This window comes from Urocitellus parryii, chromosome 3, assembly GCF_045843805.1.
Source record: "Urocitellus parryii isolate mUroPar1 chromosome 3, mUroPar1.hap1, whole genome shotgun sequence".
In the NCBI taxonomy this organism is placed as follows: domain Eukaryota; kingdom Metazoa; phylum Chordata; class Mammalia; order Rodentia; family Sciuridae; genus Urocitellus; species Urocitellus parryii.
Window position 1 is genome coordinate 212,056,481 of NC_135533.1, and position 15,919 is coordinate 212,072,399.

The window sequence follows — 15,919 nt, forward strand, 5'->3', positions numbered from 1 at the left end:
TGGAATATTAAAAGTCACGCCCCTTGATCTGGTCTTACCAGAGTCCACTCGGCCGGCTAGCCTGGTCCCTCCCCAGCCTCGTCCACGGTTCTGGTTCTCCTTTTACCTACAACCCCAGGGAAAATTAGTAAATTACATTTGGGATGGATTGAGCGGGCCGCTCCGCGCCACGCCCAGCTCCCGAAGCCCCGCCCCGTACGCAGAACGTTTCTCAGAATGGGGAAGGGGGTAGCGGGCGGCAGAAGAGCGCATCTGCGCACGCGCGAGGTAGCTGCCCTGTCACTGTGTGCCTGTGGTCGCCATGACTCTTTACGCTGCAGCCCGCCTCTGAGATATATTCTTGCCTCAGTCCGCATCCTATCCGTCCCGGCCCCTCGCCATCCAGGTATGGGCCGCGTGAGGCGGAAGGCTGGCTTCCGCTCCTCCGCCGTCCCAGGGCCCCCTTCAGCTGGGTGGCCCAGGGCCCCGTCAGCTCCGCCGGCGCAGCGCTCCTCCCGGTGACCGCAGCGGGGACTCCGGGCTGCGCCAGCGGCGGGCGCGTCTCCTGCAGGCCTGAGCTGGGGAGCCCCGCGGCCTCTCCCTGCGGAGAGCAGAGGCCTCGCCTGCGTCGGGGCCCGGGTCCGGAGCCTGTGCGGGTCTGCTGGTCTGCACACACCCGGCGTGGGGTGAGCTCGTCCCGCTGCCCCTGGGCCTCGCGCACTGCCCAGCGCGGGTCTGAGAGTTCCCCGGGGACCTGGGGCCTGTTGGACACATTGCATTCAGATACACAAGAGGGAGCTGATTTTAAAATACTGTTAACCCGCCTCCTGGGCAAGTGCATTTCATCCTTAATAAAGTGATACATTTTAGCCCTGCGCGGTGGTGTACGCCTGTAATCCCAGCTACTTGGGGCTGAGGTAGAACTTGATCCCAAGTTCAAGGGCAGCCTGAGCAATTTAGGCAGGCCCCATCTCTACACAAAAGATTAGAAGGACCAGGGGTGTACTTCAGTGGTAGAATGCCCCTGGCTTCAATCCCTAGTACTGCTAATGCAGGGAGAAGGAAAAAAAAAAAAAGCTTGGTCACTTATTTATAGATTCTTTAAATTTTGCACAGAAATTGTGCTAGTTTGAAATTTTTTTCTCCTAAATCTTTGTGTTTTCCATTTTTTTGTTTCTAATTACTGCACTTTCCAGGAGTCCCAGCTGAATGGAGATTACCATATAATTTTCATTCTTGCCTTGTTCCTGATTTCAGAGAAAATTAATCAGTATTTCATTATTAAATAGAATGTTTGCATTTTTTAACCTATAAAATCTACTCCTTTCTAATGGCTTAAGTTATTATAAGCAATGTACACTGAAATAGATTAGTCATTGCTTTGTGTTTAAGGGAATATATCAAATAACCTTTCTATGAATACTGTGAATTTCATTAATCAGTGATTCAGTTTTTGTTTATTTTATTCTTGTGGTGCTGGGATTGAATCCATGGACTCAACTCTAGTAAGGCACTGTACCACTGAGTCCCAGTGATTCAGTTTTATTCTTTTTTTAGTGATTCAGTTTTTAAGCATCCGTCATTCCTAGGATGAAATGAACTTAAATTGTGATTTATACTTATTGTTCATTTTTCAACTGTTACCAGTATTATTTGTACTTTGTATGTGATCTGGCATATTTTTTAGTTGTACCCTTCTGGTGTTGGAAGTAGATAATTATCTTCCCTCTCTGCACTGGAATTATGAATTTCCTACTTATTTTGTGAAATTTTCTGTAAAACAATTTGCAACTTCTGTTTCCTTGTGCATGTTTTAAATATGATTCTTTTAATGACTGGGTACAATGAAATTTTCTTCTTCCTCCTTCCCCTCTTCTACCACTACCATCCACACCCATCACCGCCACCACCACCTCCACTACTTCTTCCTTTTCCTCTTTCTCATCTCTTCTAGATTCTACCTCTTGTAGTTCCTGTTACCTCCCAACAGTCCATTCAAACTCTTAATCCATAAAATGGATTAATCCACTGATGAAGTCAGACCCCTCATAATCTAATCACTTCCCCCAAGCCCAAACTCTGAACACTGCAGCACTGGAGACCAAGCCTTCAACACAGGAGGCTTTGAAAGACATCCCAGATTCAAACCATAACAAATAGGTTGATTCTCTTTCTCAGAAATTGGGTTTTGTGGAGCCCATTGGGTGGGGTTGGGATGACAGCAGTGTTCAGGGCTTTGTAGTAATGCCTATTATCCTGTAAAATGGTAAACAAGTAAAAATGTTGGTCAAGGAGCCCCAAGAAGCCTAGTGTTTAAGTAAATTAGTGCTTTCTTAGATATGAGTCAGGGAATATATATCTTTAGGGTTGAAGGCACCACTTGATACATTTAATGCTTTTGTTATCATGGGGAAATGGACAGCCAGATGTTCTTAAGACTTGAGTTAATTTACTAATAAAATGTTACTATTAACCTCTTATCTCTAGGGAAGAAAGGATTGTTCCAGTGCCACACAAGTTCTTTTTGTATTTACTTAGGAGTCATGGTATATATTTTGAGTTGTCACTGGTAATGGATGTGCTACAATATCCAGGCTCATGAGTAGGGGAATTCTCTGGAGGGTTGGATTCCCATGTCAGCTTCTGTCTTACCTATAACTTCTCATTGTCTTACTTTACTTTATGAAGGTGACATGGAGGAAGAAAGAATAAGTGTTGGGTTACAGAAAAGTATGATGCAGGTAAGTAAAAGGTATAATGCTCTAAAAGAATATTTCTATTTCATTTGATATCCTGCTGCTATTTTAGAGCACAGGTTAGCAATCTGCTTCTTTTTTTGGCCACAATAGTATAAAACAGAGCCAGCTGTGGGCCTGACTTGAAAGATGTGCAGGCTCTTGGGCCTCTCAGGATTGTGAGAGGGGAAGAAAGGAAAAATTCCCATTCACTCTCTGTGTTTTCATTCATTAAAACCTCATCAAGACTTAAACCTGAGTTTGATGTTGTGCTCAGTGCCTTAATAGGAATGAAGTAGCAGGTGAAGTTATCCTTGAATAAGGAAGAATTTCTGAGTAAGGAATAATATGATATTGTACAATATGTGGTCTTGGTCCCATATCCTGGTATAGAGTTCCTAAAACCCTTCAAATGTCTGGAGTGATAAGAGTAGCTTTGTATGATGACTGGTGACCAGGACAGATAGCCTCAGGATGACTGCTGGTCCAGAAGAACTAAGGTATGCTTGACTCCTCAGCCCTATCCACTAACCTTGAAGTTGAGAGGTACTGAAGGTTAAATTGATTATTTAAATTGCTAATTTAAATCAGTCATGCTTTCTAGTAAAGCCTCTGTGAGAACCCAAAAAGAATGAATTTAGGGAGCTTCTGTATAGCTGAATATGTAGAGGTTCCTGGTACAAGGCACCCCAGTAGGCATGGAAGTTCTGCAGCTTTTCCTACCCTGCTATGCCATATATATTTCTTTAATGTATAGTTCTCTGTATTTATAACAAACTATAAGCCCAAGGAAGTGTTTGCTTAGATTCTGTAAGCCATCCCAGCATATTAGCCAACTCAAGGAGGGTACAGTGGGGACCCTGAGATGTAGCCATTTGGTCAGAAGTATAAATGACAATGTACTAGTTGTTATGTTGTTTGTAGAATGGGGAAGTTTTGTGGGACTGAGCCCTCAACCTGTGGGATGAAGCTGTCCATGTAGATAGTGTAACAATGTTATTGAATATTAGGAAACCTAGCTCCTGTCTGTTGGAGAATTGCTTGATGTGTGTGGAAAATTACCCACCTACCTAATATCCAGCGTTCTTTGCAGGTTTGAAGGAAAATAACTTTGATTTTTTTTTTCTTATTTCATTACTATCAACTGCAAAGAGACTAATGTAGTATTTTAGAAGTATTTTGGCTTTAGACAGGATTTATTCAGTCACTAAGTATGTGTGAGTAGAAAGGGAAAGAGATCTGCTGACGGAGTTCTGCCATAGACTTGGGGAGACCACAGAATCTTCTGAAACTCCCCTGAATTGATTCTCAGGTCCCCAGTGCTGTCAGCCTCACCCATCATCTCGCACACAATGGAGGAATTGTACCTTTCTGAACAGAATTTGTGGCATCTTTTAGGACTCGGTGACCTTTGAGGATGTGGCTGTGGACTTTACCCAGCAGGAGTGGGCTTTGCTGGATCTTGCTCAGAGGAGCCTCTACAGAGATGTGATGCTGGAAACCTTCCAGAACCTGGCCTCACTAGGTAAGATTGGCAATGTTGTCCATGTAGTGGTTTAGAAAACAATTTTATCTGCTAGTTGACCTTGTTCCAGGATCTGTGCTGAGGAGTGGGAGTACTTGGTAAATAAGACAAACGTGGTCACTGACCACAGGGTGCTTACGATCTGGAGGCTTCTTCATGAAAATGAACACGGGCATATTAAACTTGTTTTTTTCTTTTTCTTTTTGTGGTTGAAAGCCTTGAGGCTTATTAAGTGTTGAATGTGTGGGCATTGAGGGGCTTCTCTGGGGCACAGGGTGAGTTTGTGATTTGAGACCTTTAAAGATTCTACTGCTGTGAATGCCCTTTACCCAGAGACCACCAGGAGCACACCTGTCAGTTAAACAAGCGGGGTTTATTTTGCAGTCATGGGAGAACATACCCATGGGGAGTGAGTGGCATCTTAGTAAGACGGCATTAGAAAGTACCTTTTAGAGAATTTGTGCTTTTTGGATGATTTAGAGATTAAATTGATTAAATTGGGGTAGATTATATTGGTTTCTCAGGCCCTCTATGAACAAGTACCACAAAGTGGTGGGTAAAAAGTATAGAAATTTTTATGGATCTAAGGCAGCATAAAATCTACCCTGTAGACTTATAGTGTCTAGGTTTTTGAAGGTTTCCAGAGCCTCACTTTAATGGTGAGACCAATATCAATATTACTCAACATATAATATGTAGCCTTAAACCTAATAGCTCCCACTAAGGCAACTACTGCTTTCTCGCATTAAACCAAAATGATGAATTTAATAACTACTATAGTATAAACAGAAATTTTGTTAAAATGGTTTACAATTTCAAAGGGTGGATGAGAGAACAGAGTAGTGTAGTATGCAATATTTGTGAGGGAGGAAGAGAGAAGCTAGAAGTAAAAATTCACAGGAAGAGTGGAGGAGGAGCTGACAGAGATTGGCTGTTGATTGGAGAGAAGTTGGAAAGAAAATAGCATAAAAGGCACCTGTTCCAAATATGGTAGAGAGATTAGTGAATCAAAAAATAAAATAAATCTTGCTGGAAAGTTGAATTGTCTCTGTCTGTGTTCAACAGGTTGTCAGCTCTGACTCTGACGTCTCTCGGGATCACCAAACCCAGATCAGCCCTTGCAAACCTAGACTCTAGCCTACAAACCTGGGTTTCAAATACCTCAGGCTCTGCCATTTGTAGTCCCAAGATCTCAATGCTGCTTCTACTTGCAGAGAGACCACAAGGAATACACTCATGCAAACGAGCAATAGCAAGAGATGCAGCAGCAATACCCAGGCCACTAGCACTCTCAGCAGGAAGACCCCAGGGTCATCCACACCCACAGGTACACCAACACTGGACCTGCAGGTCCTGATTGGAGTCCCCAGACAGAGGGCCTTGTGGTGGTAAACCTGCTGGCAGCCAGGTCCCAGGCCCTGGCTGGTATCCCAAAATGGGTGCAGCCACATGCATCTAAACCTGGAATCTCCCCTGCAGCAGTCCTCTAGGCCGTGGTAGCAGAAGTAGTGGTGGCTGCATTGGCAGTTACCACTGCAGCTCTGGGGCGGCGTCACCAGGTGATCTCCAGGGGTCAGCAGCAATGTGGGCTTCAGTTGCATTCACAGTTTCTTCTGTGGCAGCAGCACCGAGAAAGAACACCTCCAGGTGATCTCAGTCTAGCAGCAGGGAAATCAGAGGCAGCAGCAATGGTGGTAGTGGTGCAGGTGGCGGTTGAGTAACAGAAGACTTCCAGTTCAGTGGCAGCAACCATGGAGGTAGCATCAGAATTGAGTCAGGGGTAAGCAGGCAGTGCCCAGAAAAGAGACCTCCGGGCACAGCAGTGGCTTCTGCAGCAGCCCAGAAATAAGAACTCCAGGCGACCTCAGGGTGGCAGCAGTAGAATCAGAGGCAGCAGCATTTGACACATGGGTTTTTATTCTGCCATAAAGAAGAATGAAATTATGGCATTTGCTGGTAAATAGATGGAAATGGAAAATATCATGTTAAATGAAATAAGCCACATTCAGAAAGCCAAGGGTCTAATGTTTTCTCTTGTGTATGGAAGCTTTAGGAAAATAAGAGGGAAACAGGCAGAGGGAGCCCATGAAAATCAAAAGGGTAGGATAAGTAGGGGGTAGATGCGAAGGAAGGAGGAAGAGGGAAAGAGGGGACTGCAAAGGGCACATATAGGAATATACCACAGTGACTTTCACTATTGTGTGTATCTATAAAGCAGGAATTAAAACAATAGGTAAATAGAAGGAAGACCAGTAGAGGAGAGAAGGTGATAGGGGGAGGAAGGAGGGAAAGGAAAGGAGAAGTACTGGGAATTGAAATGGAGCACATTAATTCCATGCATGTATGGTTGTGTCAAAATGAATTGCAATATTATGTATGTGATAATACACTAATAAAAATATGTAAAAAAAAGCATTCTGGGCTGGGGTTGTTGCTCAGTTGTAGAGCGCTCACTTCACACGTGCAAGGCCCTGATTCGATCCCCAGAACCACATTAAAAATAAATAAACAAAAAAAGGTATTGTGTGCAACTAAGAAATAAATATATATATATATTTTTAAAAAGCATTCTTTGTGTAAAGAACAGGAAAACAGTTTCTTATCAGATAAATCTCCATGAAACAGTCTCTTACCAGACAAATTTCTTGCAAATGTCTTCTTTTAGGCATAGTTTATCTTTTCTTTCTCTAGATATTATCTTTCACAGAGCAGGAATTTTAATTTTAATGGGGTGTATTGTATCAGTCTTTTTCTCATCGATCATACCTTTGATATAGTATCAAAAAAGTCATAGCCAAATCCAAAGTCATCTAGATTTTCTCCTTCTATCTTGTACAATTTTTCTAGTTTTACGTTTTATAGTTAGATCTATGATCCATTTTAAATTAATGTTTGTGAAGGGCATAGATTCATTATTTTATGTGGGTATGTCCAGTGTTCTAACAGCATTTGTGGAAAAGGCTATCTTTTCTCTATTGTGTTGCTGTCAATTCTTTGTCAAAGGTCAGTTGACTACATAGTTCTTGCTTGGTCTGTAGGGATTTGATACTAGTATCTTCCCAGAGACCTACATCTGTGGATGGTCAAGATCTCTTAATTAAAATTCCCTGGTATACAGCCTAAGCTCTCATATACTTTACATCATCTCTTGATTATGTTTAGTGCCTGACAAAATGTAAGTGCTATGTAATTGAAACTGAAGTTTGAAATGAAACCAGATTCTTCACTCTGCTGGCCTGTAGTTCCGAATAAGTTACATGCCTCTGTGGCTAAGAGAGCCCATTTTAGTATTGCAACTCATCACAGCAGGGAAATGCCTGTCTGGTCAGCTCCATGGGTCAGAGCTGGCAGAACCTGACTCTTCTTCAGTATTACTGAGCAGTGTGTTGTAGCTCTCAATGGCAGACCTCAGCAGCTGGCTGCCATTTTGTTTTTCCAGGTTCTTATTCACAGATTTGAAGACAAATCCACAGACAACAGAATTTGAGAGTGAAGGTGTATTTATATAACTGAAAAGAAAAGAAGCAGAGCTCTCAGGGGCTGAGAGGGGAACCTGAGAGTAGGATTCCACTTAAGTGTACTAGTCTAGGGACTTAAGTAGCTACTGTATGAGGCATTCATCAATATCTGTGCTAATCAGGTCTTGGAAAGATACTAAGGGTGTTGGTCAGTATCTATGCTAATCATGTCTCAAAAAAGTGCCAATGCTATTGTTCAACACCTATGCTAAACAAGTACTGGTAAAGTGCCAAGGTTCTTGGTTTGGTCTGTGACATTCTGATTAGTTAGGCCTTGAGTCTGTAGTCTTCACTCAGGTCGGCTCTATCTCCTTTTTCCTGCCACCCAGGACAAAGACTTTGGCTGTAATGTTTGGAATGTTTTCTATAAGTTAGTTTTGTGAAATAGCCTCTTCATTTAAAATCTTTCTCTCTCTCTCTCTCTCTCTCTCTGTTTTTTTTTTTTTTTTTTTTTTTGCTGTGCGGGAGTGCATTTTCTTAACTGTCTGCCTGTTTTACTATCTATCCTATCTTATTCATAATTACTTTTGTACTGTATTGATTTGGACATAAGCACAGAAAATACATGTTTAATAAAGATGTAATTTTTTCCTATTGTATTTTCTATCCATGATTGCTTGAATTCACAGATATAGAGGGCCAACTTTACTTATGTATATCTGTGTCTGTGCTTTCTATTCTGTTGCATTGATATATTTGGACATGACTTTTGGTGAAACTCTGTTCAACCTGATAAAATAAAGGTATTGTGTCCAACTTAACTAAAAAAATATTAAGAAAATATATTATGGCTGTGTCAGATAAGCTTATAATAATATTGAGGTTCCACTGTGAATGTAGGTCAATCTTTCTTTTTTTAAAAAATAATTTTTTATACCTTTATTTTATTTATTTATTTTTATGTGGTGCTGAGGATCAATCTCAGCACCTTGCACATGCTAGGCAAGTGCTCTACCACTGAACTACAATCCCAGCCCAGATCAGTGTTTTTTCCTTTGTCTTTTTTTGTGCTAGGAATTGAACACCTAGGGGCACTTTACCAAGAGCTACATCCCCAATCCTTTAAAATTTTGTTTTTCTTTGCTTTGAAACAGGATCTTGCTAAGTTGCTGAGGTTGGCCTTGACTTCATGATCCTCCAGCCTCCCAATCCCACCCTGGGATTATAGGCTTGTGTCACCATATCTGATTAGATCAGTTCTTCACATTAGAGGCTGCTTTTTCCCCCATATCTACATCTCAGCTTTTTCTTTTATCTTCTCTATTTTTCTTTTCTTTCTTCCTTCCTCTCCCTCCCTCCTTTGCCTTTTTTTTCCTTCAATGGATTTGACATTTGTTTTTTTCAGTTAAACTCATCCTTCTCTGTCTTTAGAGTATCAGAAGACCAAAGTTTGACCCAATCTTATGGAAAGATATTTGTGATTCTTCATTGCTTTCCCTCATGATATTCCTTTCCTCTTGTGCAGGGTACCCACTACTCACTCCCAATCTGATCTCCAAGTGGGAACAAGAGGAGGAACTGCAGACAGTGAAGACAGAATGTATCCAGGGCATCTGTATGGAGCAGCACCAGGAAGGCAAGAATCCCTGGGAGAAACTGGCCTGGGAGGAGAAAAAAAATAAAATAGAAATAAAGCAGAAGTTTGTTTTGTCTGAGGAGGCTCATTATCCACAGATGCCTCAGAGGACTATTTTGACTGTTTATCTGTCCTCTCATACTTTCCTTGTTCTTGGCAAAGATCTCCATATTTGCTTTTTTAAAGTTTGTATTTGGTATGTGTATTTTATCCTTTCTGTTTTCCTTCCCTAACATTTTTTTTAAAATTATTAATGAAAATTTTTAATATATTTTCTATACTAATATGAAATGTCCAGTTAACAGAAAAAATTTAACATAACCTTTCTTTTTAAAAAAATTATTCATTTATTTGTTCTAATTTGTTACATGATAGCAGTATGCATTTTGATTCATATGGAGCATAATTTTTTCATGTCTCTTGCCCCATAATTTCTACTGGTCATGTTACCATCACTGTCATTCTTCACAGAACTATTTTTAATTTTTCAGCACTGGGGAACCCAGGAGTGCTTTACCACTGAGCTATATCCTATACCCTTTTTAATTTTGAGACTGGGTCTGAGTTGTTGAGGCTTTCCTTGAACTTGTGAACCTCCTATCTCAGCCTCCCAAGGAGCTGAGATTACAAGCATGTGTTACCATACTATGGTAATGTTACCATACTATGGTTTCATGGAAATATTTTTTAGTGAAGTGTTTTACTTTTGACCCTTGTGCCTATTAATAATGAAGTCCTGAAACAGCTGCACTGCTCAAAGTCCTTTGCTCATAGGTAACTTTATTTATTTTTTTATTTTTTTGTTTCAGGGTTTGAGTCTCTACTTAATACTAAGGAATTAGTTGCTCTTCAAGACAACAATGGAGAAAAAATATCCAATGAACATAAAATAGAGAGATTCAAAAGAAATGGTTCCTGCTCCTCTATTTTATATGAAAACCAGGACTCCCATGGTGTGGATGATTGGAACAAAATCCATGAGAAAGGTTTAAGGTGAGTGCCCTTCATATAAGAGAAGGTAGTGCATCAGGAAACAATTTTGAGATTTAAGAAACATATTTTGGGGCTGGGGTTGTGGCTCAGTGGCAGGCAGAGTGCTTGCCTCCCACATGTGAGGCACTGGGTTTGATCCTCAGCATCACATAAAAATGAATAAACGAAATAAAGATATTGCATCCATCTATAACTAAAAAATATTTCTTAAAAAGAAACATATTTTCAACATAAACCTAGGTCAAAAATTATGCTTTCATAAGAATGAAATCATGACATTTGCCAGTAAATGGATGAAGCTGGTGCAAAGAACCAAAGGCCAAGTGTTTTCTTTAATAGTTGGATGCTAATTCACAATGGGGGGGGGGGATTGGGAAGAATAGAGGTACTTTGGATTAGAAAGAGGGGAGTGAGGGGAAGGGAGGGGGTGTGGGAATAATAGTAGAATGAATTGGACATTATTATCCCATGTGCATATATGATTACATGACCAGTGTAACTCTACATTCTGTATAACCAGAAGAATGAGAAATTATATTCCATTTATGTATGATGTATCAAAATGCATTCTGCTATCATGTGTAACTAATGGAATACATGTAAATAAAAATAAAATTAAAAAAGAAATAAAAAGGGGCTGGGGATGTGGCTCAAGCGGTAGCGCGCTCGCCTGGCATGCGTGCGGCCGGGGTTCGATCCTCAGCACCACAAACAAACAAAGATGTTGTGTCCGCCAAGAACTAAAAATAAATAAATATTTAAAAAAAAAATAAAAAAAAAAAAGAAATTAAAGGATTCAAATTCAAAATAAAAAAAATTGTACTTTCACAAAGAATTTTGTCTAGATAGTTTTTCCTACAAATGATACTGAGATATTGAAGGTTTGACACATAGATTGGTTTGACAGATTTATCAGAAAAATCATACAAGTCAAAAGCTCAGTGACAATGTTGGCTGTGGAAGAGCCTTCTTGAGAACCTTTAGCTTATAAGTTGATGGGGCAGAAAGCATACATATTCACTGAAAATGGTAAATTTTATTACTAATAATCTGTCTTTTATTTTTAAAAGTCATGTGGTAGAGAATATCTGTGAATACAATGAAGAAAATCAATGTGGACAAATTTCAAATCTTATGCTCCAGAGAACTACTGAAGTCAAATCCTTTGAATGCTGTGAGTGTGGAAAGTCCTTCCTGTTTCATTCATCACTTAAGAATCATACCAGATCTCATGCTGGAAACAAACCCTATCAGTGTAAGGAATGTGGGAAAGCCTTCCATTTTCTTGCTTGTTTTAAGAAGCATATGAAAACTCCTACTGATGAAAAACCATATGAATGTAAGGAATGTTTAAAGGCTTTTAGTTGTTCCTCCATGTTCAGAGCACATATGAAAATTCATAGTGAAAAGGCAAACCATGAATGTAAGGAATGTGGGAAAACCTTCAGTAGCTCTTCATACCTCACAGAACACAAAAGAATTCACAGTGGAGATAAGCCCTATCAATGTAAGGAATGTGGGAAGGCCTTTAGTTGTTCCTCATCACTCTCCAAACACAAAAGAATTCATAGTGGAGATAAGCCATATGAATGTAAGGAATGTGGGAAGGCCTTTAGCTCTTCCTCTCATCTTATAATACATATAAGAATTCACACAGGAGAGAAGCCTTATGAATGTAAAGAGTGTGGGAAGGCCTTCAGTGAATCCTCAAAACTCACTGTACATGTGAGGACACACACCGGAGAGAAACCCTATAAATGTAAGGAATGTGGGAAAGCCTACAATTGCCCCTCCTCCTTAAGTATCCACATGAGAAAACACACTGGAGAGAAACCTTATGAATGTCTGGAATGTGGAAAAGCCTTCTATCTTCCCACTTCCCTGAACACACATGTGAAAAATCAAAGTAGAGAGAAACCCTATGAATGTAAGGAATGTGGGAAGGCCTTCAGTTGTCCCTCATCCTTTAAAGCACACATGAGAGATCACAATGGTAAGGTTCAATATGAATGTAAGGAGTGTGGGAAGGCCTTTAGTCGTTCCTCATCCCTCACTGAACACCTAAGAACTCACAGTGGAGAAAAGCCTTATGAGTGTAAGGAATGTGGGAAAGCCTTCATTAGTTCTTCCCATCTTACAGTACATAGAAGAACTCACACTGGAGAGAAACCTTATGAATGTAAAAAATGTGGGAAAGCCTTTATTTATTTCTCAGCCCTTAGTATCCACATGAGAACCCACACTGGGGAAAAACCCTATGAATGTAAGGAATGTGGAAAGGCATTTCGACATTCTTCATACCTTACTGTACATGCAAGAATGCACACTGGAGAAAAACCCTTTGAATGTCTGGAGTGTGGAAAAGCTTTCAGTTGTCCCTCATCCTTTCGGAGACATGTGAGAAGCCATACTGGAGAGAAACCATATGAATGTAAGGAATGTGGGAAAGCCTTTATTTGTCCAGCCTACTTTCGAAGACACGTGAAAATTCACACAAGGGACAACATATAAATGTAAGGAGTAAGGGAATCTCTGCAAGGCTTTTTCTGAACTAATGCAATTTGTGAAGTCTCATTTTGTGAAGTTTCATACAGTAGCGACAGTATAAATGTGAGAAAGTAGATTATCATTCTTTTGAAGAGTTGAGGACAACTGAGAGAAACCCTGTGTTTGTAAACCCTTTTGATTTTGAACATAACTTGTATAAGAAAATTCACAATTTGAGCTAGAAAAGAAGATGAGTACCTCATTAAAGTGGACTTCTAGAGGGTCATTGATTTCTAATGTTTTCTAATAGGAAGATTTAAGGTTATATGTTTCCCTTTTCAGCTTTTATGACATACTTTTGAGTATGAGGTGAGTTTCTTTAGCTGAGATGTAAATGTTATTTCCATTACAAAGTCTTTTGGACTCTTGGGAGATTGTGTGTGTACGTGTGTATATGCTTCTCCTCTGAGACAGGGTCTGGGTATGTTGTCGAGGCCTATAACTCCTGGACTTTTGCCTTAGCCTCCTAAGTGTGGGAGTGCAGGCAAATATCATTGAGTCTGGCTCAAGTGCATTTTTTTTTTCAGGTAGGAAAATGGTGTTTTTTTTTTTGTTTGTTTGTTTCAGTTTGAACTCACAGCATGGGCATCCTCTTCTTCATCTTCTTCTTCGTCGTCTTCGTCTTCGTCTTTGCCTTTGTCTGGATACTGAAAGTTGCCTACCCAATAATTCCCCCCCTTCCCTTTATACTAGGAGTACCAACTTCTTTTGAGAATATCAGTGTTTACTATCAAAAGCTTTTCATGTGCAATAAAAAGTTTTAGTAGAAATTAATTAGTACAAAAGCCTTGAAAGAGTATAGTCTCATCTGATTGCTGTTTTGTGTTTTATTCTTTATGTTTGTTCATGACTCTAATCTTTTTTAATTTAAAATTTTTAAGTTGTTGATGGATCTTTATTTTATTTATTTATATGTGGTGCTGAGAATCGAACCCAGTGTCTCATACACACTAGGTAAGCACTCGACTACTGAGCCACAACCCCAGCCCTCATGGCTGGAATTTTGATCTAATGTTTTAAGTTAATAAAATGTGTTATATTAATTTGGATATGGCTTGGGACTACATTTCCCTTATTCACTTCTAATCCTAGGTGATAGTTTTCCAAAATAACTTTGCAAGAAGTTTGAAAGGCTTTAGGGAAGGAGCTACAATTGCCTGCTCATTAGGACTACGATATAGGTAAACAAATGAGTAGGGACCTTGTGGGCCCCAGTTTTCAGCTCATTTTTTCTGAGTATTGAATGCCCTGATCCATACTTGCTCAAAACTGAAGGTTAAGTGCTTGACCTCAGTCTCCTCAGGGGCTGCACCTCCACAAACATCTCCATCAACTCCTCTATCCTGGCCAAACACAACTTAGATTTCTCTGGCAAGCTCTGGTGTTGCCATTTTGGCATTTTTGCTTCTCATTTCACTTCCTCTGGCACTTTCACTGTCCTGTTAGAGTTGACCAGTTTGCGGAAGGATTGTCATCATGCTCACAGTCCAGTCCCATCCTTCACTCTGCTTATGGGATTGATGTCTATACAAGCCTACCATGGTCCCAAAAGTGAGTAGAGCTGTGGCTAATGAAGTTATCCTGACTGTAACTGAGGCAAACCTCGGATAGGTGTCATCCTATTTTGGTAGAGAAGGATTTATATTTGATACCTTCAGACAGGGAAGATTTTACTGCCTTTATGTGAGAAGAGGAATGCTATGAGCTGTTTCAGGTACATTTTGCTACCTCCTCCCCTTTTTTAAAACATTGTATTTTAAGGGGTGGTGTTGTGGCTCAGTGGTAGAGCATTTGCCTAGCATGTATGAGGCACTGTGTTCGATTCTCAGCATGGCATATAAATAAATGGATAAAATGAAGGTCTATTAACAACTAAAAATATTTTTAAAAATTATATTTTATCTCTTAAAAGCATAACTATAGCATTTCCCTTAATCACTTTTTACTGTTTATCAAGGTATACATACACTAATGTGCAAGCTGTGTTCAGCTTGATGTAATTTCCCATAGATGTATACATCCTGGTGGACAGATTTCCAGGATTCCAGGAAGTTCATTCATCTCCTTTATCAATAATCACTCCACAGAGGAAATTGGATTCTGACTCTTATTACGCTTGATTTGGTGTGCTTTTTCCCACTTTTCAAATAAATGTTAAAACTACAACATGTACTGTGACATGTTTGGCTTCTTTTACTCAACATAATGTCTGGTTTGTCACTTGGTTGCTCTTATTTCTCTTGGTATATGCTATATGTGGGGAATGCAATTACTGAATGATAGGGTAGACTTCAAGTGTAGTTTTGGTAGATACTTTAGATTTTCAAAAATGTTGGTTCCACCAGTAAGTCCCCAACAGTGCATGTGAGTGTTGGCTATTCTGCATCCTGGGCCCACACTTTCTAACTTTAGCTCTTCAGCAGAGTGTGTGGTGATGTTTTTTTTTTTTTTTGTTGTTGTTGTTGAAATATGCATTTTCCTGGTATGTCATGATTTTGAGTACTTTTTGGTGTGCTTATTGGTTATTTGGATATCTTTATTAGGCTACCTTTTGAAGCATTTTACCCATTTTTATTTCCTTTTTCTTTTTGAAGTGTTTCCTTGCTGCTAAAAAGCCCTTGGCTATAACTAAGCTTCAATCTGGATCCTGAGGCTAAAAGATGTGAATTTGTCTGCGTGTCTTGGCTGTGCATCCTTTTGCATTGTCTTTTCTTCCAGCTGGGATGTTTTCTTCACAGTAGGCTTCAGAAGTTCTGTGCTGCTTTCTTCCCAAGATAATGCTTCAGGGAGAAGAGTGACATCTTTTTTGAACAATTCCAATATAATTATCAAAATGGAATCTGATTAATGGCTTATTTTGTCCACCATGGCCAGGGGAATGTTAATATTCTGATTTGATTAGGACCAGCTCCCAGTTTCTCATTGAGAAAGTGAGGTTAGAATTTGCACCCCTAAATCATAGAGCCCTGGCAGTTAATATGCACATGGAGAGGAGAGAGAGGCAGCTGTGAGCAGGTGGTGGCTCAAAATAGGGGCAATATTGTAA

At 40.0% G+C, this 15,919-nt stretch overlaps 1 protein-coding gene across 3 annotated transcripts; it reads left to right on the plus strand.

Moving 5' to 3' along the window:
* Nucleotides 1–266: 266 nt before the first annotated feature.
* Nucleotides 267–14,797, plus strand: LOC144253696 (uncharacterized). 3 transcript variants are annotated; one of them, XM_077796401.1, is made up of 6 exons: nucleotides 267–665; nucleotides 2,668–2,720; nucleotides 4,113–4,239; nucleotides 9,223–9,333; nucleotides 10,143–10,326; nucleotides 11,397–14,797. In XM_077796401.1, exons 2-6 carry the CDS (start codon nucleotides 2,673–2,675, stop codon nucleotides 12,835–12,837), a joined length of 1,911 nt encoding a protein of 636 aa, XP_077652527.1. In that variant the 5' UTR covers nucleotides 267–665; nucleotides 2,668–2,672; the 3' UTR covers nucleotides 12,838–14,797. The 3 variants fall into 3 exon arrangements, with proteins under 3 accessions (XP_077652527.1, XP_077652526.1, XP_077652528.1); XM_077796400.1 differs by having other exon boundaries at nucleotides 267–385; XM_077796402.1 differs by lacking the exon at nucleotides 9,223–9,333 and having other exon boundaries at nucleotides 267–385.
* Nucleotides 14,798–15,919: the final 1,122 nt, after the last annotated feature.

Excerpts from the sequence above, each read along its gene's own strand:
- LOC144253696 (XM_077796401.1), top strand. The coding sequence starts at position 2,673 with ATGGAGGAAGAAAGAATAAGTGTTGGGTTACAGAAAAGTATGATGCAG. Across the intron at positions 2,721-4,112 it reads TACAGAAAAGTATGATGCAG|GACTCGGTGACCTTTGAGGA; the intron begins GTAAGTAAAAGG and ends GGCATCTTTTAG. Across the intron at positions 10,327-11,396 it reads ATCCATGAGAAAGGTTTAAG|TCATGTGGTAGAGAATATCT; the intron begins GTGAGTGCCCTT and ends TATTTTTAAAAG.